The 25,338-nt window shown below is 35.7% G+C and overlaps 1 protein-coding gene across 1 annotated transcript in view; it reads left to right on the top strand.

Annotated features, from left to right (window-relative positions):
- Positions 1-25,338, top strand: part of TTLL7 (tubulin tyrosine ligase like 7) — a 153,955-nt gene that overhangs the window by 92,498 nt on the left and 36,119 nt on the right. Inside the window, exons 11-17 of the mRNA XM_057553568.1 lie at positions 10,838-10,985; positions 11,071-11,144; positions 12,238-12,373; positions 16,403-16,489; positions 20,599-20,794; positions 22,434-22,639; positions 23,680-23,814. Of these exons, the coding sequence (XP_057409551.1) occupies positions 10,838-10,985; positions 11,071-11,144; positions 12,238-12,373; positions 16,403-16,489; positions 20,599-20,794; positions 22,434-22,639; positions 23,680-23,814 (982 nt within the window). The remainder of the gene's footprint in view (positions 1-10,837; positions 10,986-11,070; positions 11,145-12,237; positions 12,374-16,402; positions 16,490-20,598; positions 20,795-22,433; positions 22,640-23,679; positions 23,815-25,338) is intronic.

The raw sequence follows: 25,338 nt of genomic DNA, 5'->3' as shown, positions 1-25,338 counted from the left end.
CAAATGCTGGAGAGGGTGTGGAGAAAAGGGTACCCTCTTGCACTGTTGGTGGGAATGTAAATTGATACAGCCACTATGGAGAACAGTATGGAGGTTCCTTAAAAAACTAAAAATAGACTTACCATATGATCCAGCAATCCCACTACTGGGCATATACCCAGAGAAAACCATAATTCAAAAAGAGTCATATACCACAATGTTCATTGCAGCACTATTTACAATAGCCAGGTCATGGAAGCAACCTAAATGCCCATTGACAGACGAATGGATAAAGAAGGTGTGGTACATATATACAATGGAATATTACTCAGCCATAAAAAAGAACGAAATTGAGTCATTTGTTGAGACGTGGATGGATCTAGAGACTGTCATACAGAGTGAAGTAAGCAGAAAGAGAAAAACAAATATCGTATATTAACGCATGTATGTGGAATCTAGAAAAATGGTACAGATGAACCGGTTTGCAGGGCAGAAGTTGAGACACAGATGCAGAGAACAAACGTATGGACACCAAGGGGAGAAAACCGCGGTGGGGTGGGGATGGTGGTGTGATGAATTGGCGATTGGGATTGACATGTGTACACTGATGTGTATAAAATTGATGACTAATAAGAACCTGCAGTATAAAAAAACCAGAGATACAAACCAATAAAAAACAACTAATACTAAACTTTCTTTTGGTTATTTGTATGGAAATATGTTAATATAAATGTTTCAGACATTACATGAAATTTCTAAAAATCTTATATGTTCTGGTATAATGTTATAAGTCGTAATTCTAGTTATTACTTTAAAATGTATCTCTCAGAAATAACTAAATTTCCTTGTCAATTGCATTATTATGAACTTTCATCAAATCTTTAACCGTGGTTATTTTTAAGTCTTTTGTCATTTACAGACAGTTCTGGGTGTACTCTGATGCTTTTGCAAAAATGTTCCTATAAAAGGGTTTCATCTTCAAGGAATTCATGGAAAAGACTCTGACAAGTACAGGTTTCTGGTAACTGACTATACTGCTGAACTGAATGAATAAGCATTTTCAGAACTCTAATGGAAAACTGATGAATTCATAAAAGTGCTAACAAAAGATCAAGATGAAAAAAAAAATTAATTACATGGGACTGAGTGAACTGATGAGGATGATTATAATTTTTGTGACTTTCTGTTTGAATTAAAATAAAAAATTCCCACAAGGACTCAGAAGCAAAAAATATACAAATCAATTTTCACTGCAAATAAAGGAGCTGTTATAGTAGAGGATTACTGGACTGAATGTCAATACTGTGACATAGTATGAGTGTGTTTCGTGTTTGGTAATTGCAATCATTGTTGCATTTGTTGTGGTCATCCATTTACAATGCTTGGTGTCAGTTTATTTATCTCTTGTAAAAATAAAATACAGTGTGTGTGTGTGAAAAAAAAACAAATAGCATTTAGGGTATTAGATAAAAGACCTCTGAGGTCATTTAAGCTCAGGAATTTTATGATCTCTATTGGTTCTAATTGTCATTTCAAGAACTCTAAAAGAGTTGTGGGATACTTCCAAGCAATTTATTTATTTGAAATGTTTTCAAGCATTTAGCAGATGCCTGATTGCGAAGTAGATTTATGTGGAAGGCATTATTAAAAAAAGATTGACATATAAACTTGTTCAGAAATTTTCATATGGCCCCTTCTTTTGTATGATCAAAGAATGATTTGCCTAAATTTTACTGATATTTCAATTATTCTAAAGGAAATGAATAGAAAGGAAAGAAATGTAGAATGGGAAAATTTTATTTAGCTTATACAAGTGTATCAAGTATTTTAGATTATTTAAGCAATATGCCTATACATTTTTTGGCAGATATATTGTTTAAGTAGTCCTGTCAAATGTATGACTTCCGCTTAATTTCTTAGACTCCTTTTCAAGTTTAGGGACTTCTCATTTCTCTCCTGGGCTATTTTATTGGTTTCCTTCCTTCCTTCAGTACTAACCTTCACCCCGTTTTGCAGTGTCCACTCTGTTGCTCTGCAAATCATTTAACAAGTGTTTATTGAGTGCCCGCTACTATAGGGGTAGGTGCTGGGAGTTCAGAGTCTCGGTTTCTGCCTTGGATGACTTGTTTGACAGTATGTCATTTATTTAGATAGAGCTTTAAGACAAGAAGCGGGCTTAGAAGTGATGGGGGAAGGTAGAAATGAGAGATAATTCAGTTTTAAACATGTTGATTTTGAAGTGCTTTGAGACACCCAGGCAGAATTGGTAAGTGGGAGATTTGATATACGGGGCTCCAGGGGATAGAGACATCTATGTGATTGACATCTGTGTATAGATTGCTGTTGAATCCAGTGGATGAGAACATACAGTTGGAGTGTATATATTGAGAAGTAAAGTGGGGCAAGGGCAGAGCCTGAGGGATGCCAACATTTAAAGAGATATTTATAAACTCTAATATTCTGCTCAGATTGTTTCCACACTATCAGATAAAGTTTAAACATTGCCTACAAAGTGTTTTTGATCTTTAGATACAAGACTTCTTTTGATCTGGCCCTTGCATATCTCGCCAATCTGATCACTTTTTGTTCTTCTCTTTTCCCTGACTTAGAATTAATTTTTCTAAGAACTCTCGTGCGATGCTGTTTCACGTGTTCATGGTTTTGCGTGTATTCTTATTTAAATTTTCTCTTAGCTTTGTTCCTCTGGTGAATGTTGATTCATTTTTAAAAATCGTGGTAAAATATACTTAAAATTTACTATTGTAACCATTTTTAAGTGTGCAATTCAGTGGCAATAAGTACATTCACATTATTATGCAACCATTACCACCACCCTTCTCTGGAACTTTTATCATTGTGCAAAACTGAAATTCTGTACCCATTAAACAACTCCCCATTTCCCCCTGCCACCAGCCCCTGGCAACCACCATTCCACTTTCTGTCTTTATGAATTTGCCTAGGTACCTCATATTAGTAGAATCATACAGTATTTGCTCTTTTGTGACTGCCTTATTTAACTTAGCATAATGTCTTCAGGGTTCATTCATGTGGTATCATGTGTCAGAATTTCCTTCCCTTTTAAGGCCAAATAATATTCCATTGCATGTATATACCACATTTTTGTCAACTCATCCTTAAATACCTAGCACAGGCCTGACTTTCTGTTTGAAGCTTTTGCTGAGGCAACGTGGTTTACTTCCTCCCTTGTGCCATCACTCTACTTACTATCACTTTTTAAATAGCATCCATTGTACTCTATGTATTTATTCACATGCCATTGCTGACACTTGAGGGCAATGTCTCTGTCTATTCATCTTTGTATTCCCAGGGCTATATCTAGAACTAGCGTATAGTGAGTACTAAATAAAATTTAGGTTGGAAGACAAGGGTTGGGGAAGGACATTTCATTCCAAGGTAACTCCTTGTGGTAAGATAAGGAAGTGAGGCAAGCACAGGATGTTCATAGAACTTCCAGGGATTCCATATTACAGGAGCTTGAGTGTGCGAAGCCAGCTGATTAGAAAGAGAAATCCCTTGTATGGAATCACGGGGTAATGAGTAGTGGAAAGAGCTCCAGAAACTGTAAACAAAACTCCTTAGGACAGTGTGTGGATAAAGCTGAATGGAAAAATGCTGATTACAATGCTAAGTGAATGGAGATCATTTGGTCTCTGGTTAAATTTTTATTTTGGACTAAGAGTCATTAGTGGTGATTTATACCTATATTTATAGGAATCCAAACATAGTTTTTAGAATGGCAGTATTTCTCAAGGCCAGAATATGGGAGCAGTCGTCTAGAGAAAATGTCTGTGTGTGATTGGCTTTTCTTTGTTTCTCAGTGTGTCTAAAGGAACTTCTTCGTGAGCTTATTTCTGTTACTCTTCTTTATAGGTATGTTCTTGAGCTGTGTGTGTGTCAGTGTCCTTGTCTGTGAGTGCCGTGTTTGCTGTGAAGGTGCATATAGCTCTATGTTGATTTCTTCCACAGCATTCTCATAATATTCTCAATCCTTTTTTTTTTTTTATTCTCCCTTCCTCTTTTCTGTCATTTCATTTTTCCTTCCTCTCTTACATTTTTTTCTTACCAACTGTTTGGTGTTTGTTCTCTATTCTTCTTTTCATTTCTATTCCCCTTTTCTCTCCTCTCCTTCCTTTAAATTGTGTGGTAAATAGAAATGATTGCTCTACATAAAATGGAATATCAAAAAAATTAAAAGTTAAGAGCTACCTAAACTATATTCCCCCTTTCCCTAAACAAAGGAAACTCAGCCAGATTTAGTATTTACCATTGGAAAAATGATATTCTCAATCATCCAGTCACTAAAATCAGAAATCTTGTTGCCATCTCAAGTTCAGCCCTTTTTGTTACTCCTCACATCTAATTAATAATAATAATTAATCACCAAAGTCATTCATTCTTCCTCTAAAATAACCCTTCAAATCTTTCCTTATTTTCTAATCTGACTGCTGCTTCCCTGGTCCAGGCTGTCATATTTTATATTTGCTAATGAACTAGCATTCCATTTGTTTTAATTTGTTCGGACTGTTATAACAAAATACCACAGACTTAATAGGTTATAAAAAACAGATTTATTTCTCATGGTTCTATAGGCTGGTGGTCCAAGATTAGGGTGCCAGCATGGTTGAGTGAGGCCGGCTTCTGGGTCACATACTTCTTATTGTATTATCACATGGCAGAAGGGTCTAGGGAGCTCTCTGGAGTCTCTTTTGTAAGGACACTAATCCCTTTCAAGCGGGTTCCACCCTCATGGCTTAATCACCTCCCAGAGGCCGCACCTACTAATATCATCACCTTTGGGAGTTAAGATTTCAACATATGGGTTTTGGGGTGGGGGGCACAAACATTCAGACCATAGACTATCTTAACAGCCTGCTGCTTTTCTCATCCACTTCTAAGCCACTGTACATATTGCCAAGGGATAATCTTTTTTTTTTTTTAATTTTATTTACTTATTTTTATACAGCAGGTTCTTATTAGTTATCAATTTTACACATTTTAGTGTATATAAGTCAATCCCAATCTCCCAGTTCATCCCACCACCACCCACCCCCACTTTCCCCCCTTGGTGTCCGTATGTTTGTTCTCTACATCTGTGTCTTTATTTCTGCCTTGCAAACCGGTTCATCTGTACGATTTTTCTACATTCCACATATATGTGTTAATATATGATATTTGTTTTTCTCTTTCTGACTTAGACAGTCTCTAGGTCCATCCACATCTCTACAGATGACCCAATTTTGTTCCTTTTTATGGCTGAGTAATATTCCATTGTATAAATGTACCACATCTTCTTTATCCATTTGTCTGTCAATGGGCATTTAGGTTGCTTCCATGACCTGGCTATTGTAAACAGTGCTGCAATGAACATTGTGGTATATGACTCTTTTGGAATTACGGGTTTCTCTGGGTATATGCCCAGTAGTGGGGTTGCTGGTTCATATGGTAATTCTATTTTTAGTTTTTTAAGGAACCTCCATACTGTTCTTCATAGTGGCTGTATCAATTTACATTCCCACCAACAGTGGAAGAGCGTTCCCTTTTCTCCACACCATCTCCAGCATTTGTTTGTAGATTTGCTGATGATGCCTGTTCTAACTGGTGTGAGGTGATACCTCATTGTAGTTTTGCAATTACATTTCTCTAATAATTAGTGGTGTTGAGCAGCTTTTCATGTGGCTCTTGGCCATCTGTATGTGTTCTTTGGAGAGATGTCTGTTTAGGTCTTCTGCCCATTTTTTGATTGGGTTGTTTGTTTTTTTAATACTGAGCTGCATGAGCAGCTGTTTATATATTTTGGAGATTAATCCTTTGTCCGTTGATTCATTTGCAAATATTTTCTCCCATTCTGAGGGTTGTCTTCTCATCTTGTTTATGGTTTCCTTTGCTGTGCAAAAGCTTTTAAGTTTCATTAGGTCCCATTTGTTTATTTTTGGTTTCATTTCCATTTCTTTAGGAGGTGGGTCAAAAAGGATCTTGCTTTGATTTATGTCATAGAGTGTTCTGCCTATGTTTTCCTCTAAGAGTTTTATAGTGTCCGGTCTTACATTTAGGTCTTGAATCCATTTTGAGTTTATTTTTGTGTATGGTGTTAGGGAGTGTTCTAATTTCATCCTTTTACATGTAGCTGTCCAGTTTTTCCAGCATGATTTATTAAAGAGACTGTCTTTTCTCCATTGTATATCCTTGCCTCCTTTGTCATAGATTAGTTGACCATAGGTGCGTGGGTTTATCTCTGGGCTTTCTATCCTGTTCCATTGATCTATATTTCTGTTTTTGTGTCAGTACCATATTGTCTCAATTAGTGTAGTTTTGTAGTATGGTCTGAAGTCAGGGAGTCTGATTCCTCCAGCTCTGTTTTTTTCCCTCAAGATTGGCTTGGCTCTTCATGGTCTGTTGCATCTCCATACAAATTTTAAGATTTTTTTGTTCTAGTTCTGTAAAAACTGCCATGGGTAATTTGATAGGGATTGCATTGAATCTGTAGATTGCCTTGGGTAGCATAGTCAGTTTCACAATAATGATTCTTCCAATCCAAGAATATGGCCTTTATAATGTTGAGGTAGTTTCCCTCTATGCCCACTTTCTGGATAGTTTTTATCGTAAATGGGTGTTGAATTTTGTCAAAAGCTTTTTCTGCATCTATTGAGATTATCATATGGTTTTTCTTCTTCAGTTTGTTAATATGGTGTATCACATTGATTGATTTGCGTATATTGAAGAATCCTTGCATCCCTGGGATAAATCCCACTTGCTTATGGTGTATGATCCTTTTAATGTGTTGTTGGATTCTGTTTGCTAGTATTTTGTTGAGGATTTTTGCATCTATATTCATCAGTGATATTGGTCTGTAATTTTCTTTTTATGTAGTGTCTTTGTCTAGTTTTGGTAACAGGGTGATGGTGACCTCATAGAATGAGTTTGGGAGTGTTCCTTCCTCTGCCATTTTTTGCAAGAGTTTGATAAGGATGGGTGCTAGCTTTTCTCTAAATGTTTGATAGAATTCACCTGTGAAGCCATCTGGTCCTGGACTTTTGTTTGTTGGAAGATTTTTAATCACAGTTTCAATTTCAGTGCTTGTGATTGGTCTGTTCATATTTTCTATTTCTTCCTGGTTCATTCTTGGAAGGTTGTGCTTTTCTAAGAATTTTTCCATTTCTTCAGGTTGTCCATTTTATTTGCGAAGAGTTGCTTGTAGTAGTCTCTTATGATGCTTTGTAGTTCCGTGGTGTCTGTTGTAACTTCTCTTTTTTCATTTCTAATCTTATTGATTTGAGTCCTCTCCCTCTTTTTCTTGATAAGTCTGGCTAAAGGTTTATTAATTTGTTTATCTTCTCAAAGAATCAGCTTTTAGTTTTATTGATCTTTGCTATTGTTTTCTTTGTTTCTATTTCATTGTTTTCTGCTCTGATCTTTATGATTTCTTTCCTTCTATTAACTTTGGGTTTTATTTGTTCTTCTTTCTCTCGTTCCTTTAGGTGTAAGGTTAGATTGTTTACTTGAGATTTTTCTTGTTTCCTGAGGTAGGATTGCATTGCTATAAACTTCCCTCTTAGGAGTGCTTTTCCTGCATCCCATAGGTTTGGGTCATCGTGTTTTCATTGTCATTTGTCTCTAGGTATTTTTTGATTTCCTCTTTGATTTCTTCAGTGATCTCTTGGTTATTTAGTAACATATAGTGTAGCCTTCATGTGTTTGTGTTTTTTACATTTTTTCCCCCTGTAATTTATTTCTAATCTCATAGCGTTGTGGTCGGAAAAGATGCTTGATATGATATTCAATTTTCTTAAATTTACCGAGGCTTGATTTGTGACCCAAGGTGTGATCTATCCTGGAGAATGTTCCGTGTGCACTTGGGAAGAAAGTGTAATCTGCTGTTTTTGGATGAAATGTCCTATAAATATCAATTAAATATATCTGGTCTATTGTGTCATTTAAAGCTTGTGTTTCTTTATTAATTTTCTGTCTGGATGATCTGTTCATTGGTGTAAGTGAGGTGTTCAAGTCCCCCACTATTATTGTGTTACTGTCGATTTCCTGTTTTACAGCTGTTAGCAGTTGCCTTATGTATTGAGGTGCTCCTATGTTGGGTGCATATATATTTATAATTCTTATATCTTCTTCTTGGATTGATCCCTTGATCATTATGTAGTGTCCTTCCTTGTCTCTTGTAACATTCTTTATTTTAAAATTATTTTATCTGATATGAGTATTGCTACTCCAGCTTTCTTTTGATTTCCATTTGCATGGAATATCTTTCTCCATCCCCTCACTTTCAGTGTGTATGTGTCCTTAGGTCTGAAGTGGGTGTCTTGTAGACAGCATATATATGGGTCTTGTTTTTGTATCCATTCAGCAAGCCTGTGTCTTTTGGTTGGAGCATTTAATCCATTCATGTTTAAGGTAGTTATCGATATGTATGTTCCTATGACCATTTTCTTAAATGTTTTGGGTTTGTTTTTGTAGGTCCTTCTCTTCTCTTGTGTTTCCCACTTAGAGAAGTTCCTTTAGCATTTGTTGTAGAGCTGTTTTGGTGGTGCTGAATTCTCTTAGCTTTTGCTTGTCTGTAAAGCATTTGATTTCTCCATCAAATCTGAATGAGATCCTTGCCGGGTAGAGTAATCTTGGTTTTAGGTTCTTCCCTTTCATCACTTTAAAAATATCATGCCACTCCCTTCTGGCTTGTAGAGTTTCTGCTGAGAAATCAGCTCTTAACTTTATGGGAGTTCCCTTGTATGCTATTTGTCATTTTTCCCTTGTTACTTTTAATAATTTTTCTTTGTCTTTAATTTTTGTCAATTTGCTTACTCTGTGTCTCAGTGTGTTTCTCCTTGGGGTTATCCTGCCTGGGATTCTCTGCACTTCCTGGACTTGGGTGGCTATTTCCTTTCCCATGTTAGGAAGTTTTCGACTATAATGTCTTCCAGTATTTTCTTGGATCCTTTCTCTCTCTCTTCTCCTTCTGGGACCCCTATAATGCGAATATTGGTGCTTTTAATGTTGTCCCAGAGGTCTCTTAGGCTGTCTTCATTTCTTTTCATTCTTTTTTATTCTGTTCCGCAGCAGTGCATTGCACTATTCTGTCTTCCAGGTCAGTTATCCATTCTTCTGCCTCAGTTATTCTGCTATTGATTCCTTCTAGTGTATTTTTCATTTCAGTTATTGTATTGTTCATCTCTGTTTGTTTGTTCTTTAATTCTTCTAGGTGTTTGTTCTTTACTTCTTCTAGGTCTTTTTTGAACATTTCTTGAAGCTTCCTGATCATTGCCTCCATTCTTTTTCCAAGGTCCTGGCACATCTTCACTATCATTATTCTGAATTCTTTTCCTGGAAGGTTGCCTATCTCCACTTCATTTAGTTGTTTTTCTGGGGTTTTATCTTGTTCCTTCATCTGGTACATAGTCCTCTGCCTTTTCATCTTGTCTGTCTTTCTGTGAATGTGGTTTTCGTTTCACAGGCTGCAGTATTGTAGTTCTTCTTGCTTCTGCTGCCAAGGCTTAACGTTTAAAACCTGCAAATATAATTATGCCCTTCTCCTTTTAAAACTCTCTCTCTCCCCTCCCCCATTGCCTAAAGTTCAATTTGAGACTCAGTAACATGGTATTAAAGCTAGAAGGCTTTAATTAGCTGAGTTTCTTGCATTCACCCATAGCTCCAGACATACTAAATGACTTACAATTTTCTGGACATGTTTATTCCTTTTCTCAAATTATTCCTTCTATCCTGTTCACTTGTTGAACTCCTGCCACTCAACCTTAATGTTGTTATGAAAGATAATAGATCAGTTTCCTAACACCCTTGCAAGTTCAAGTTGTGAGGTGGTACATACTTGAGGCAAAAGAACACTCTCTATTATCTAGGGCCTTGGCCCAGTATTCTCAATGCAATCCCTTATTGAATAGAATGGGACCACCTGTAAACTTAAGCATGTGTTTTACCTCTCCACACTAGAAGCTGGCCATTTGGCCTCCTTGTACCCTTTCCTTTGGTTTACACCTTCATCTGGGTCCTACCAGGCTAATGACATTGCAAGGCAATGAAATGTAAGCTCAAGAATAAGAACTCTATTTTTTCCTATGGCTGAGGGCAAAATTGGCTTTGCCTTTCCTTTTTTCTCTAGAGTCCACCCTGTTCCTGCTAGATCTTTAAGATTGGTATATAAGAGTGTAAGTTGGAGGGAGAGAGGAGAAGAGACCTCAGGCTTATCTGATCGTACCAGCTACATGGGAGAGAAGAGAGAGAAAACAAGTTCAGAGGAAAGCAATCTCACAACAGGAATTTTCCAATAAAAACCAGACCGCTATGAGTAAATTTGCATTGTTGGGCAAAAATGAGAAGGACTATGCAGATGCTTTCAATTAAGCAATGATTGTTCGGCTGAGATTTCAATCTGAATTGAAAATATGCTGAAGAGTGGTCAGTATAAGTGAGAATGCTTAAATATAAAGGGCACTGGTTGAAGGAAGGGAAAGGAAACAACATTTATTAAGGACCTATTAATGTTACCCCAAGTTAATCTCTATAAGAACTCTAGGAGGGAAATGATACTGTTAGCATTTAATGGATGGGAAAACAGACCCAGCAGTTATATGACCTAAGGTTGTATTGATAGTAAGTTGCTATACTGTCTCCATTTTATCTTGTTACCTTCAGAACTTCTATTTACTGTATGGAGATCCATATTTGATGAATGACTAGGTGAATATAACGTATGTGAATATATAAATTTAATAAACACTGATTCTTATCCCCACTGGCTCCCCTCTTCTGCTGATTCTCACAGGGATAAGGTTAGAGCTTATTTGAATTCTTGAATATGGTCTTGTGTTCTATATTTTAGGACCAGTGATAAAAGGAGAAACTTGGCTAAACAAAAAGCTGAGGCTCAAAGGAGGCTTTATGGTCAAAATTCAATCAAAAGGCTTTTACCGGGTTCCTCAGACTCAGAACAGCAGAGACATCAGTTGGAGAAGCGGAAAGAAGAGTTGGTATGGAAAATTTAACAATGTACCTGCAATTTGAATTGCATAATTCATTTTTCAGGTTTTATTTGTAAAATTTCTTCATTTCTAGAAGGAGAGACTCGCTCAGGTACGGAAGCAGATCTCGAAAGAAGAACATGAAAATCGACACATGGGGAATTACAGGTAACTATGCTTTTTTTTTTTTAATAGATTGAAGAAGTGAAGTGTCGAAACAGAAGTGTCTGCATTTTTTAACTTTTAGGCTTATTTTAAGCACTGTTTATTTCATTCTGAGAAAGTGCTTTTTGTTTAATTTATTTCCAGAAAGAAAAGATAGTTAGCAAGTAGATGGTTCAGATTTGGGGAGAGCTCCTGGGGTGGCTGTGTGAAGTCTTTTCAGGCTGATGTTATCGTGTGACCTTATTTAATTATAATGCACTATTTTGAAAAAGTCAGGTTTCAGGTCTCTTAGTATTCTTTCTGTCAGTTCAGAGTGGTTGCTGTACTTTGTTTTAAGTTCAAATATATCAGAAACCAGGCAAATAATGAAAATGTTTGGAGGAGGCAGGTGTGAGACAATAGAAAGGGGTTTGGACTGTACAGAACTGTACCTCCTCCACAGTATCACCTTTGACAGGAGAAAAGGGGACCCCCTAAGCTCTTTGTGTTCTTGGAAAGACAGCCCCTCCTCCCAAGCTTTGACATTGACCCAGCAGAATTAGGAGGATTTGATGTCATAGAGCTTCCCGCACTCCTGATAAGATGTTCTTTCCGGCCTTAACACTATCAACAGTGATGATGAGAACACATTCCTCTCACCCTACGTCTGCCTAATTCTCTCCACCAGAGAGACAAATTCCACCACCCCTCAAAAGATCATTAGGATTAATCCCTACATTCTTGTATACATCAATAATCACACTGAGTCTAAAACTTCTCAAATTATCCCTCATCACCTAAATTCTCTCCAGTAAAGTTCTATATTTCTCAATATGCCCAATTGCAATTCTTCTTCAACCACCTGCCCTTGACCAAACCTTTATACTGTGCCTTCTGGAACTGCATTGTTTAATGATAATTCTCTAGATAAACTTCAGTTTGTATTGGTAACAAACGAAAATTTATGGATTTCTTGTAACTATATTCATCTTTATTTCTAGCACCTAGTAAAGTGACTGACAGAGTAGATGGTCAAGAATTATCTATGTAGTTGACCTTAACTCTTGTGCTATGGTAGCTTTTTTTAAACAAGCTGGTTTATCTGATTTTATTGTAGGCGAATTTATCCTCCTGAAGATAAAACACTACTTGAAAAGTATGAAAATTTGTTGGCTGTTGCCTTTCAGACCTTCCTTTCAGGAAGAGCAGCTTCATTCCAGCGAGAGCTGAATAATCCTTTGAAAAGGATGAAGGTAAAGGGATGAATGTTTATAAAGAAATAAAAGAATGAAGCCACACAATATGTCTTTATAAACAAGCCATCTTAGTTCCACATATAAAAACATTTTACTTTTAAGATGCACTTTCCTTCCATTTTAACAGTTGGTAATGTTTCATAACCAACCAAATGATTTCATAAATAAGATGTCTTTTAACAAGACAAGTTAAGCAGTAGAGAATGTTGATATTATGTTATAATCTATTGTAATAAATGTTTTATTACAGTTATGTATACATAACTGAATAAAAAAATAGATTGAAATAACCTAGTGGTTTGTGATGTTCTCATTGTTTGATAATGAGATATAACTATGAGTTACATAGTTAACAATATAGTTAACTATGTAACTATATTGTTACATAGTTAGATTGTAACTAAAGTTATACAATAATTTTTTCCTGATACTGCATAGACCTGGCATATGAGAAGTAATTGAAACACACACACAGGGTAATCTATTTGCCTTACTAAAAGGTCTGTTAGTTATCTTTTGCAGTATAATAAGCCATTGCGTTTATTTGCTCATTATTCCGCAGTCTTGGCTGGGCTCAGTTGAGTGGTTCTTCTGCTGAGCTAGCTTGGTGTGAATCACATATTTGCATTTATCAACTCAACTGGGGATGGAAATCCAAGAAGGCTTCACTCCTGTGTCTGGTGCATCAGATGAGATAGCTGGAACATCTGGGGAGCAGGCTGGGTGTCTCTTTCTCTCTACATGACCATGTAAGGAGGGTAACTGGATCTCTTAATACGATAGCTCAGGGTTCCAAAATGGAGCATTTCAAGAGGACAAGCCCAGAGTGCAGGAACTAATCAAGCCTCTGCTAGCATCATGCTTGCTAATGTTCCATTGGACAAATAAGTTTTTATTTGTTGTCTAAACAGTCAGTGGTCTTTAATAGTTTTCTAAGTATTCATATTTACTCACATACTTACCCTTTCTTGTATTCTTCATTCCATCACACAGACCTATTAAAATTGTTTATATTTTATATTACTGGAAATCTCCCTAGAGTGATACCTCCAGTATCTTGGATACCCTGTTTTATTGAGTGATTCAAAAATCATGATAAAGTTTATTATAGATAGATTTTGCTGTGATCTTTTCACTAAAATTCTGCAACAGGAGGATATAAAGCCATTTTCAAGCTGGCTAGGCCTAAGGGACAGAAGCAGAAGGAATACTGTATACCCCAATGCTCTTTTCCTTTAAATTTCCCTCTTTTGACATATGCAAGTATTTCCACCATTAGAATTATGTTCTGTGGTCTTTTTGTTTTTCCTGACCCCAGACAGTGAGAGACCTTTGTTCCTTTTCCTCTACCTGTTCTACAATGTCATTTCTCTCTCCTCTGGATGCAGCCTCTGTTGCATCTTCCCATCACTCTGCTCCTAGAAATCCTAAGGATTCTGGAGCCAGATAGACCTACATTCAAATTCCAGCTCCCCCACATGTTAATTTTGTAAACTTACATTAACCTATTTGATCAGTCAGATCACTAAAATAGTAGTATTAAAATTATACTTGACAGGTTGTGAAAATAAAATTGAGGTTAATTAAAATAGTCTGTTTAAAGTACGTTGGCACATAATAAATAGGCTTCAAGTCTCAATTTGATTCTTCAAAATCTAGTATAAATGTCACCACTTTGCCTGCCCCATTCCATTGAACTGGGAGCCTCTTCTTATATAACACTCACACAGTCTTCATTACTGTTGTTTTATAATGAGTCTCAAAACTAGGTAGTGTGAGTCCTCAAATTTATTCTTTTTAAAACTCTTTTGGCTTTTCTAGGTCCTTTTATGCTTTCATACAAATTTTAGAATCAGTTTGATTCTAAATTTTGATTAATTTTTTAATTACAAAAAAAGGCTGCTGGGATTTTAATTTGGACTGAGGAATCTACAAAACAACTTCTGGGGAATTAACAATACTGAGTCTTCCGGTCCATTAATATGGCATATCTCTCCATCTACTTGGATCTTTAATAACTCTGCTATGTTGGTAGTTTTCAGTTTATAGTTTTTGCACATCTTTCATTAAATTTATTTTTAAGTATTTGATGTTTTTGCTGCTGTTGTTGGTAATATTGTTTGTAAATTTTTTTATTTTTAATTTGTTGCCAGGATGTAAACACCTGATTATTTTTGTATATTACCCTTATATCTAGCATTTTTATATATTGTATTTTTACTAACTGCATTTCAAATTATTTTTTGATTTTTATTTTGGTTACTTAGAAGTTTGTTGCTTAATTTCCATACATTTAAAAAGTTCTAGTTTTATTTTTGGTAAAGTTTCTAGTTTAGTTCATTGGTGTTAGAAAACATATTCTGATTTCAGTCTTGTAAAATAAATTGAGACTTGCTTTAACTCAATATGGTACTTATATTAGTGAATGTCCAAGTCTACTTGAAAATAATGTGTACACTACAGACGATGGTTATAGAGTTTTATTTATTTATTTAATTTATTTTAAAATATTTATTTATTTATTTATTTAATTTTTTTGGCTGCGGCGGGTCTTAGTTGCAGCACGTGGGTCTTCATTGAGGCATGCGGGATCTTTCGTTGCAGCGCGAGCTCTTTGTTGCAGCGCGTGAGCTTCTCTTTAGTTCTGGTTTTCCATCCATGCTTCTATCCTCCTATTCTACTACATACTCACCTAAAATTGCTATTGGAAAGACCCAGCAGGCAAAGAGAACCAGCTCTGTGGGGCTCTTCTAGATGTCTCAGTAGCCCACATGACCTTTGAAAACTCCATTGGATTCTCTTTACCCCCACAGAATCTCTCTATTATAGACATAATCTCTGCTCATATGTGTCCAGACCTGACAAATGAATGTAAAGCAGAAAGTGACCACTTATCTCTGCTCACCTAGGGAGAACTTTTCCCTCTCTGGTATAATTCCTTTTACACTACTTTTATCCACAGCTTTCTAATGTCTTAAAAAATATGATTATTTAGTTTATCATCTTTTTTTAGCTCTTAGGATGAAAATGCTGTCTATATGACCTTCTTTCTCCTAAACAGAAGCAAAACTCCTTACTTTTCAACTGTCTTGTGCTGCTGTCTTTGGAATCCTTTGTAGGATTATTGATTAATCAAACTTTATATTAAGAATCTTTTGATATTTTAATAGCTAAATCTTAGATTGGGATGAAGAGTAACCTATTTTACAGATTTCCACTGCATAGTGAGATTTCTAGTTTCTCTGAAACCCTTGTTTTAAAAAAAGAAACACAGATATAAATCATAAATATATAAATGAAGATGTGATATTTTTATAGGTTGAATAAATAACTCAATGAAAGCAGTTAACTCTACCTCGTTTAGTAAAGCTGTTGTACTCCTATTGCTCTGGTTTGCTCAACATCCACTCGGGTGTATGCTTTTATAACTTTACCCTTTGACCTCAAAGTGACTCTAGAAGAGCATGAGAAAAGGTGTTAGGCCTATAGAGTGAAAACCTTTCATAAAGTTCTAAAGATACTTGTGTGCAATAGTTAAAAATTTAAAAGTTTTATTAAATTGTGCCTATTACCTAAATACTAACATTAGATTGTTCTAAATGAAACTATTAGGCCAATCATCAGTGTTCTGTCTGCAGTTGTAATATTATTTTGCACTAATTGATACAGCAATGATTGATGAAATTGCGGTCTGGAAAAATTAGAGTGAACTTTTAGAAATTTTAAAGTGTCCAATAGGCTAATTTATTGAAGTATTGTATTCTAAGATTTTAATAGTATACTAGAACATAAGGATATATTTGTTTATGGTAATCAATACATAATAGATTTCAGCTAAGTATTATTTTTATTGCCAGGTTTTAGTGAAAGTTTCTTTAAGAGGGTTTGCCATGAACTTTTATTTCTCATTTGATCTGAGCAATCTTTGTTAAATACTGTTCGGAATCCTTGTACACAAGATTAATAATCTTTTAATTAATTCTGGAGTCCATTAGTGATCACGATTTTAATTAAATATTTTTTAAGGAGGAAGATATTTTGGATCTTCTGGAACAATGTGAAATTGATGACGAAAAGTTGATGGGCAAAACTGCCAAGTCTCGAGGACCAAAGGTGCAGTACCTTTATCTTCCTTAATATGAGTAGACTCTACTAAGGACAGTTGATTTTCCCTTCGTATTTCTCACTGTAAGAATGACTGATGCCACTTTCAAGGAACTCTGTGGACTATGTTTCCAGTGAAGATAGAATTGGGAAGATCATGCTTTCTTATACTCAGGAGAAGCTTTGTTTTGTTTTGATAGTTTTCCTCATTTTCTGACTCTTTCCCTCATCGAGTGAAAGCCCTGTGAGTCAGGGCCAAGCAGGACCTAGAACTGGTACCCTCATTCTATACTCAGTATTATGTTTTCCTATCTCCAAACATATAATTATTAGAGAAATGTAGCATTATAGATCAGGCAAATCATGACTCCAGAGATCCTAATGGGGAGCCCCATCTTTTGATGGCAGGGCAATATTGAAATTTTGTAAGGAAAAGTATTTACAGTTTCTAGGAAGACATAGAAAGCTGTCATGCTGGCAAAAATAGGCAGGTGTTTGCTTTACCTTCATCTGCTCTGTGGTGATGACATCCACATGTTCTTTTGTTATGTGTCAAAGTCCTTGCTAGTAGAGTAGGAAAGAGTTGAATTTGTAAAGTCTTGGAAAGTTTTTTCATTCTGCTTTTTTTCACTTTACATTTCAGCAATACTGAACTATTACTATGTCCTCACATACATCATGCTCTGTCATGCTTTCATGCTTTTTCTATACGCCTGGAATGCTTGCCTATTAAAAGAATAATTGATTCATTGCTTGATTGATTAGAGACCCCCCTCCTAATCCAGCTGAACCATTGCTGCTTTTGTGAAATCTTCCCTCATTCTCCTAGTTGGACGTAGATCTTCTGTCCCCTCCTTCTATTGCTGTACCACAAATGACACTTTTATAGAGCAGCTGTGACAAATAATTGTTTGCATGCTTGCCTTATTACGAGCTTGTAAGTTCCTTGAGGATAGGAGGTGTATTTCATCTTTACATCTCTAGCACCTAGCACAGCATCTGGCACTTAGTAGGTTCTCAAAACCATTAGTTAAATTTGTTGAATGTGTCCACAAGGACCTCACTGACTAGTGGAAGGGCAGATAGGTGAACCAAAAACCAGGGTATATTGTGGCAAGTACTGTAATTAAGGGAGTGGGAAGTGCTACAGTAACATAGAGAAGAAAGGGATTGGTAGATTATGGATGGCTTCATAAAGGCAGTGCCATTTGAATTGAACATTAAAGGTAAAGACATGGAGGTATGATGCTGCCTAGGGTGTTGGAGAAATGACAAGGAATTTGGTATGACTCCGGTGGAAGGTTCTTGGAGAGTAAATTGGTGCAAGATGAACCTGGTAAAAGATGCATATCTGATGAAGACCAGAGACCTTGAATGTCAGACACTGTTCTTCTGAATTATGTATTCTATATCAAAGAACTGTAGAAGATGTTGTTGATAATTCCTTTGGAACAAATATTTTTTTAGAGTATCTGTAAAAGCGAATACCTTCATGAGTTATTGCTTCATTTTGGAAAACATTGAAAAGTCTCTAAACTTTGTATATTAATTATTTAGCAATTTGGCAAACCAGATGTGAGGCAACCTGGGGGCACAATATTCATGGCAGATTGGCAAATGCAAAGGCTCTAAGTCAGTCTTCTACTGTCTTATATTTTCCTTTGCTTCATCAAATAAGGCTTATCATCCAAATAAAAATATAACCTCCTAGAGGGCAGAACTCACACTGTGTATTTTTCAACCCCTCTTATTCCAGGCAAATAGTAGGAACTAACAATGTATTCGTTGAAATGAAATGAATTGGTTAGTTCCTATAGTCATTAACACCAGAAATATTTCGAAGTGTTGAAAACTGCATAATCAGTCTGAAGTAAAAGTATTTTTATAACTTCTAACCTTAGGTATACTGAGGGTCTGGAGTGAGCCAAACTTCAAAGCAGCCTTTCCTTTTTAGAGGATTGTTATCACATGTCAAACACTGATTTCCAGTGTCTTTACTGGTAGAACAATTGAAGGTTATCAAGGTTAAATTAAACTTGGGAGAAATAACTTTTCACTTATTCGAGGATCTAAGAAGTATTAATTAGCTATGTAAATAATATCACATAAAGTATTAGCATTGTTCTTCAGCCAGGTGCTAGGTACTTGGTATTTGTTTTATTATTCTTTGTGCCATTTATATATATTTTAATATATGAGCCAGTTCATAATACAGTTGGACATAAAAATAAATGGTATGGTTTGTGTCAGAACTCAACACCGGTTTACAAATTCCATTTTGTAGTTACGGCACTGTTTGGAGTTTATGTTGCTGTGACTTCTTATTACTTATTGCTTTAACAGTGTATTAGTTAACAAATCCCAAATGCATATATGACACAAAGGTTCAACTATCCGTTTCCCTTTGTGATTCTTTATAGGATCAAGTAACTCATTATGTAGTCAAGCTCCTTAAGAAACTTTAAAGCTGTTTGCCTACTTGAAGGAAGGCACTACTAGCAAGCCTGATTGTGCCACTGTTTCTTCTGGGTATGCTAGACTTCTGAAGAAACATCCTTCCTCTAGAATTCATATTCCCTAAGACTATCAAAATGCTTGATGATTGTGTTACTGGTAAATGTTTTTATGCATATCTCTTTGAACATTGTTAGTGCTCAGTAAATATTAGACTACCAAAAGGCGAACATATTTTTAAACACAAGTTGGTACCTTAGTGTATTAAACTACTTCCCCGCTTTGGTTATTTTTCATCCTTTGCTAAGACAGTAACTTCAAGAACATTATGCTTTGGCTTACTATGTATTCCAGGCACTTCGTGAAACGCTATTTCTTTCTTTGTCTTTCATCCTACACTGTTCCATGAGAGGATATACCTTATTTCAGTGAAATCTCAGGGTAACCAAGGATTTCATTATGGTATATCCTAACATCAAAGCATTTTTGTTTGATTTAACAGAGAACAAGAAACTAGTATACAACTGCAGGAACCTTCCCCAGGAGGAATAAGAGGCATGTGGCATGTGTAATTGTCTCTTAAAATGACTAAGTTACAAAACTGTCGTGCTCTTGGTTGTGCACATTCTTTCTGAAGTGAAGATATCCCACTTTCCTTATCTTTTATTCCTTCAGCTGGCATCATTGGAAACACATTGATTGGGAGATTCGGAGACAAGTGATTCTGATGGAGATATTGGAACATGATAGCCTGGCGTTTTACATCTTTACAGATTTACCCTTCTACATGGCACTTATCCTCTAAAAAATTTATGCCATACTGATTTTTACATTATATCCCTTTTTGAAAATGTAGTGTGGGCAATGAAAAGTAATGTTGCTCCATTATGGCCAGATTCTATGTAACAGAGGTAGGAATCCTCCAAGAAAAGCTGTGAGTTTGTGCATGGCCAATTTGGAAAAGTGGATAATTAACAAAAATTTTTATTTCTAAAAATGTCCAAAGAGAAATTAGACATGTGAGGAATACCTTGCTTCTTGTTGCATATTATCTGAGTGCATCATAGGCTCATAGGCTCTGTTTTAAGATGTGGCCTACTTTATTGATAGTGGATTATTTTATTTATAGTGGTTTATCTGGCTGCTGCTTCCTTATTTTATTTTACTTTTGCCTCCCTTGCCCCTCCTTCCCCTCCTTATCTCCTCTCTCTCTCTCTCTCTCTCACAAGTGCACACACACACACAAATACATATTTGTTGAGTGATTTTGAACATTAGGGATACAACAGAGGTATACCTCTGAGTCTTGATGAGTAATGAGTAATCACTCTTCATGGAATGAAGAAAAGCTATGTTTGATTTTTATGTTTTTATCTCAAATGTTTTTTCTTTATTTTGTTATTCTTTGTGGATATTTTGGTCCTTCATTTGAATCGTGCATAAACAGCATTTTCCTCATCATGACTGAACTGTATTATTTAAGAAAGAATATTTCACAGAAACAGAACAATTAGTGGATAGCATTAGAGTAATAGTACTTTGGGGGGATTTTTCAGGCTTAAGTGAAAAGTAGCAGTCATAAGTGGGAAATTAAAAATAGTAATTAATCATGTGAATGAGCCTTTTTGAATTCTAACAAAATATCACATTTCCTTCCATTTTAGCCTCTGTCTTCCATGCCTGAGAGTACCGAGATCACAAAAAGACAGAAGTACTACAGTAGTGACAGCAGCTATGGTAGTAGCAGCAGCTCAGAATCAGAAGAAAATGAAAAAGAAGAGTCCCAAAATAAGAAAACAGAAAATCAAGTTACATATAATCTTAAACAGTCCAACCACTACAGATTAATCCAACCATCCAGTAAGTTAATTTCTTCTAATTTAGTTGTTATGTGAAAAATTATGGAACTGAAATTACTGAACTTAATAAAAAGACCTTGGGCCAAATGAACCCTTGTGTGTGAGGAGACCTGGATTCTCTCCCACTTCCTTCTCCAACCAGACCTTGATTAGGTCTGGATCCCACAACCCTTTTCAGGGTCTGCAAATAGAAAACAAAAGAGTTGACTTAAGGATCTCTACAGTCCATTCTTCTATATTTCAAAGTTTTTGTTAAGTCCTAGATTTCTGCATGAATTGTATAAAATGTGCCTCATGGTTGATCTGATGAGTGCATTCTCTTTTAAGCCCAAATATTCTCTCATTGTATTCCCCACTCTGGCACTCATTTTGTTTCATATTCTCGCCTGTTTTTAAAAATGTGTGTATCTCTCTAGGCATTTGACTTGAATGTATCTGTGAGCCACACAATTGTGAAATAGTTAAAGTTTTGTTCCCTCCCATTTTCGTCACGGGTAAGCACTTCAGTCAGGGCTTCGGTGTATAGGAAGGAAGTATTCAGGAGAGGAACCAACCAGCTTCTCTGTCTCCTTCCTTTCCTGCTGCCTTTTTCCTCTTTCATCTTTTATTCCTTTTCCCATTTTCTCTCTCTTCCATTCTCCTGTCTCTCATTCCTTCTTCGATCCCAAATGTCCACTATTGTGTCTGTTATTCTTCTTTCATCCCCAGATGTCCAGTGTGGTACTGCTGTTGCCCAGGCTCAGTCGGATACCCCTTCCTGATGCTGCCTCCAAAGCAGGACTTTTCTTAACCTCTGTTTCTCTTCTCTCTGTTTGCCTTGTCCTCCCTCATCCTAGGGCTCCACAAAGGGACCGGTCCAATCACGCTATAAACACATTTCTGAGCCTTTGTTGCTCTGTCTCCAGCAATGGTTTAATAGTTACCTGATAATATGTATGTTTTAAACCTGGCCTTCCAGACTTATGAGAAAATGCATAAGGAATGCAGACCTAATAGTTGAAGATGTTTAATGGTCTTTATCCTGGCCATTCTATAGACTCCTATCCATTTCCCCTTATGAATCCTGCTGTAAAATATTCTATTTCTAACCTCTACACAGATTCTAATAAGTGACCAGTCTAGTCCAAAGATAGTAGGTGGCATCATGACATTATAGAAAGAGGGAGGTTGCTGCCATTAAGTCAAGATTTAAATCTGAGCTTGGTAACTTTCTTGTCATGTGACCTTGAGAAATTTCTTTCTCTGAGTCTCCAGGTGATGGAGATTTGTACTTCGGAGGGTTTCTGTGAGAACAAAAATAAAAGTGAAGCACCTAGCATGATGCCTGGTTTATAGAAGGTGCTCCATACATGTTAGCATTCCTTTCTTTTGTTCCTTTTATGTCATGTTTTGAGAATAGAATATTAAAGTACCGTTTAAGTATTATTCTCATGATAGCCATTCTTTATACATGACAGGGGTTCTGCACCAAGTTCACTGCTTAAATTGAAGAATTAACTCGAAACTCATATTCTCACGATGATGCCTATGCTTTGACATTTACTGCCACCCTGCTACTCATTACTCTGTATAGATCCAATACAGTGGAGAACTTCTACTAACTCTGCTGCTGTGCGATCCCTCCTCTCCATCATCCATAGGCTCCATAAGGCGTTCAGTCAGTTGCCCTCGGTCCATCTCTTCTCAATCATCATCCAGTGCAGACAACCGCCCCTTTTCTGCTCAACAAGTGATATCATCATCCCGGTCAGCTTCAGGGTCTCGGTCACATTCTTTAAACCGTGCTTCCTCCTACATGAGGCATCTGCCTCAAAGTAATGATGCCAGCTCTACTGACTCTCCGATGGTAAGTCTTCTGTTTTGCTCCCCTGAGATTAGCGCTGTACTTAGGATCTAAGTGGCAAAGAGATTAGCTGGGAGGAGAACAGATTGAACTTTAGATCCTTTCTATAATTCAATTCATGGTCTCCTGGAATTTGGGTTTATTCATCTTTCTTCACCTATAACTGAGTATGGACTCTTAAAAGGCAGACTTCACTGTATCACAGAACTTGAGGATGAACACTGAGAATAGTATTTTATTTTCCATTTGCTGATGGAGTAGGATAATTGTGTTGAAAATCATCTGAGTAAATATGTGATTTTGCAGCGTACTGTACAGTATATCTGTAAATTTGGGGAAATTTGTTGTATGGAAAATTTTCCTTAATGGGACTATTGATTAATAGGTTAAAAAAATAAACTATTGGTAAATTATCCTTAGAGCACTGAAGTATGGCATTGTTTATAATGTTTTCTGTATATTAAGTTAACATATAGTATTAGTTTTATATATATATATATAACTTAGCATAAATCCCAGAGATTCAGTATTGAGGAAGTCAATGAATTTATTTTGCAACCAGGCTTACTTGTGAATGCTCAAATAGATATCTCCATGTACCTTCACATAGACCAGGGACTTATTTAATTTGTTTATTTAATGTGTATGTTGCTTCCAAAGGGAAGAGTCTGAAGAATATAAGTGAATGAATTTCACTGGGTAACAATGAATGCTTTTTTTTCTAATCAAGAATTGCCTAAGGTATATGTAGAAAATGAAACTGACCAGGAAGTCTTTTTTAAACACTTGTATTTTTGCTTCAGTATTTTGAGCTACATAAAATACAACTGTGTGGAAGTGTGAAAGACACTCTTGGGAAATCATACCCTTTTAATCCTAAGATTTTAATGCTAAGAATAAATGTAAAACCATTATTTTCTTCCTTTTTCATTGTTATTTTTTCAATTAAAAGCGCATCATTTTTACCTAGAAATATCTTTCAGATTATAGTGGCACAATGAAATAAGACCCCCTCCAAATATCTGTATTCTTTCAAATTTAAGAGTGAGTCTTTGCGGCAACTGAGACCAAAAGAACAAGAAGACGATCTAACAAGTCAGACCTTATTTGTTCTCAAGGACATGAAGATCCGCTTTCCAGGAAAATCAGATGCAGAATCATTACTTCTGATAGAAGATGTGAGTATTTGATGTATATAAAATACCAAGGAGCTCATACCTTTTTATTCTTCTTCTTAAAATATTAAAATTTATTGCTTGATGGCATTATCCTCAGTGACATAGTAAACTTAATTGATGTTCTTTTCAACCTTCACAAGCTTTAGAAGATACAGGGGTTATTTTAATTGTTATGATTCATGAGCAATGAGATCACATTTATAATCAGCAATGCAAAATATCTTTTAGTGTATAGTTCTATTTTAATGATGCTTCATCAAGTGAAAATAATTAGTGTTAAATAATTATTGTTCTTAATGATTAAAGACACATCGAGTTAACCCTGCTTCTATAACTATTTAGAAAGATCTAATATGGAATGAGATAATAAGGAAAAAAGTGGGGCCATGGGCATAAAGTGTCAGGAATATTTGAATGTGACACCTTGCATGGTGTTAGATTTTGAAATGGCTTATGTTGTGTGTGTTTTCTTGTTACACAAGCCTTTGCACCACCCAGTGGAACGTTCTAAAATGTCAGAGTCCTAAAATTCACATTAAAGTCAATGACTTACTCCTAATTTAGAAAGAAGGTCCAAGTTATTCGAATATTTTTGGTGAAAGAGCATTTCTTCACTCAAAGTTCTATGTCTTCATTCAAGCATTCTTTTCAAATTGTCATTCTTAGATAATTCCTCAGAATAGAACGTTGTTTTCTGGTTTCCCTGTTTTTTGTGGTTTTTTTTATCCAGAGGAGAAGGCACCATCTAGTGGCCAGTTGTAGGATAAAAACCACAGCCATACATTTGGCTTTTTTCACTTTTTAGCTTTACTTTAGACCTGTCTAAAGCGCTGTCTACAAACAAAACAAACAAAAAACAATAATAAAAAAGACTTTCTTAGTTAACAAATCAATAATGGCAATTTGTATTTAGTAGTCATAACATAGTTATAACCAAAATCCCCAAATATTATGCGTTGCATTTGTTATATATTTTTTAAAAAGTGAAATGGTATCTTGTTTGCAAATGAGGTGTTATTTGTTACATCAGGGGAAAAGGAAGAAAAATGAACATTAGTTATAAAGCATTATGCTAGATATATTTTTATTTACATATGTTCTTATTCCCTAAAGTAGGACGTCTTTGTACCAGACATTTTATTTCTATTTCTTAGAGATATAAATTATGTAATAGCTTTCTGAATCAGCTAGATGAAATATTAGATAATCTGAGAGTAGAACTAATATTTGTGGCTACTGTGATTGTTCTATAAAGAACATGTATATAGGCTTATATAATTGATAAAAGATATTAATAATTATACAAGACATTAGATTATTTACTATATGTTTACTTATGCAGCAACTATTTTAATCTATTTATTATAACGTATATAACTAGAATATATATTCAGAAATTTTGCAGATTTGCACAAAAAACAAAATAGGGGGATAATGGAATCCTAATTAAATATAGGCTATCTTCTAATGTGTTATTCAATATTTTGTTACTGTGAATGATGTTGTAAATACAGTTCTTGGAAT

This window comes from Balaenoptera acutorostrata, chromosome 1 (genome assembly GCF_949987535.1).
Source record: "Balaenoptera acutorostrata chromosome 1, mBalAcu1.1, whole genome shotgun sequence".
Classification (NCBI taxonomy): domain Eukaryota; kingdom Metazoa; phylum Chordata; class Mammalia; order Artiodactyla; family Balaenopteridae; genus Balaenoptera; species Balaenoptera acutorostrata.
Note: the sequence above shows the minus strand (reverse complement) of the source record. Positions and strands in the feature narration are given on the sequence as shown.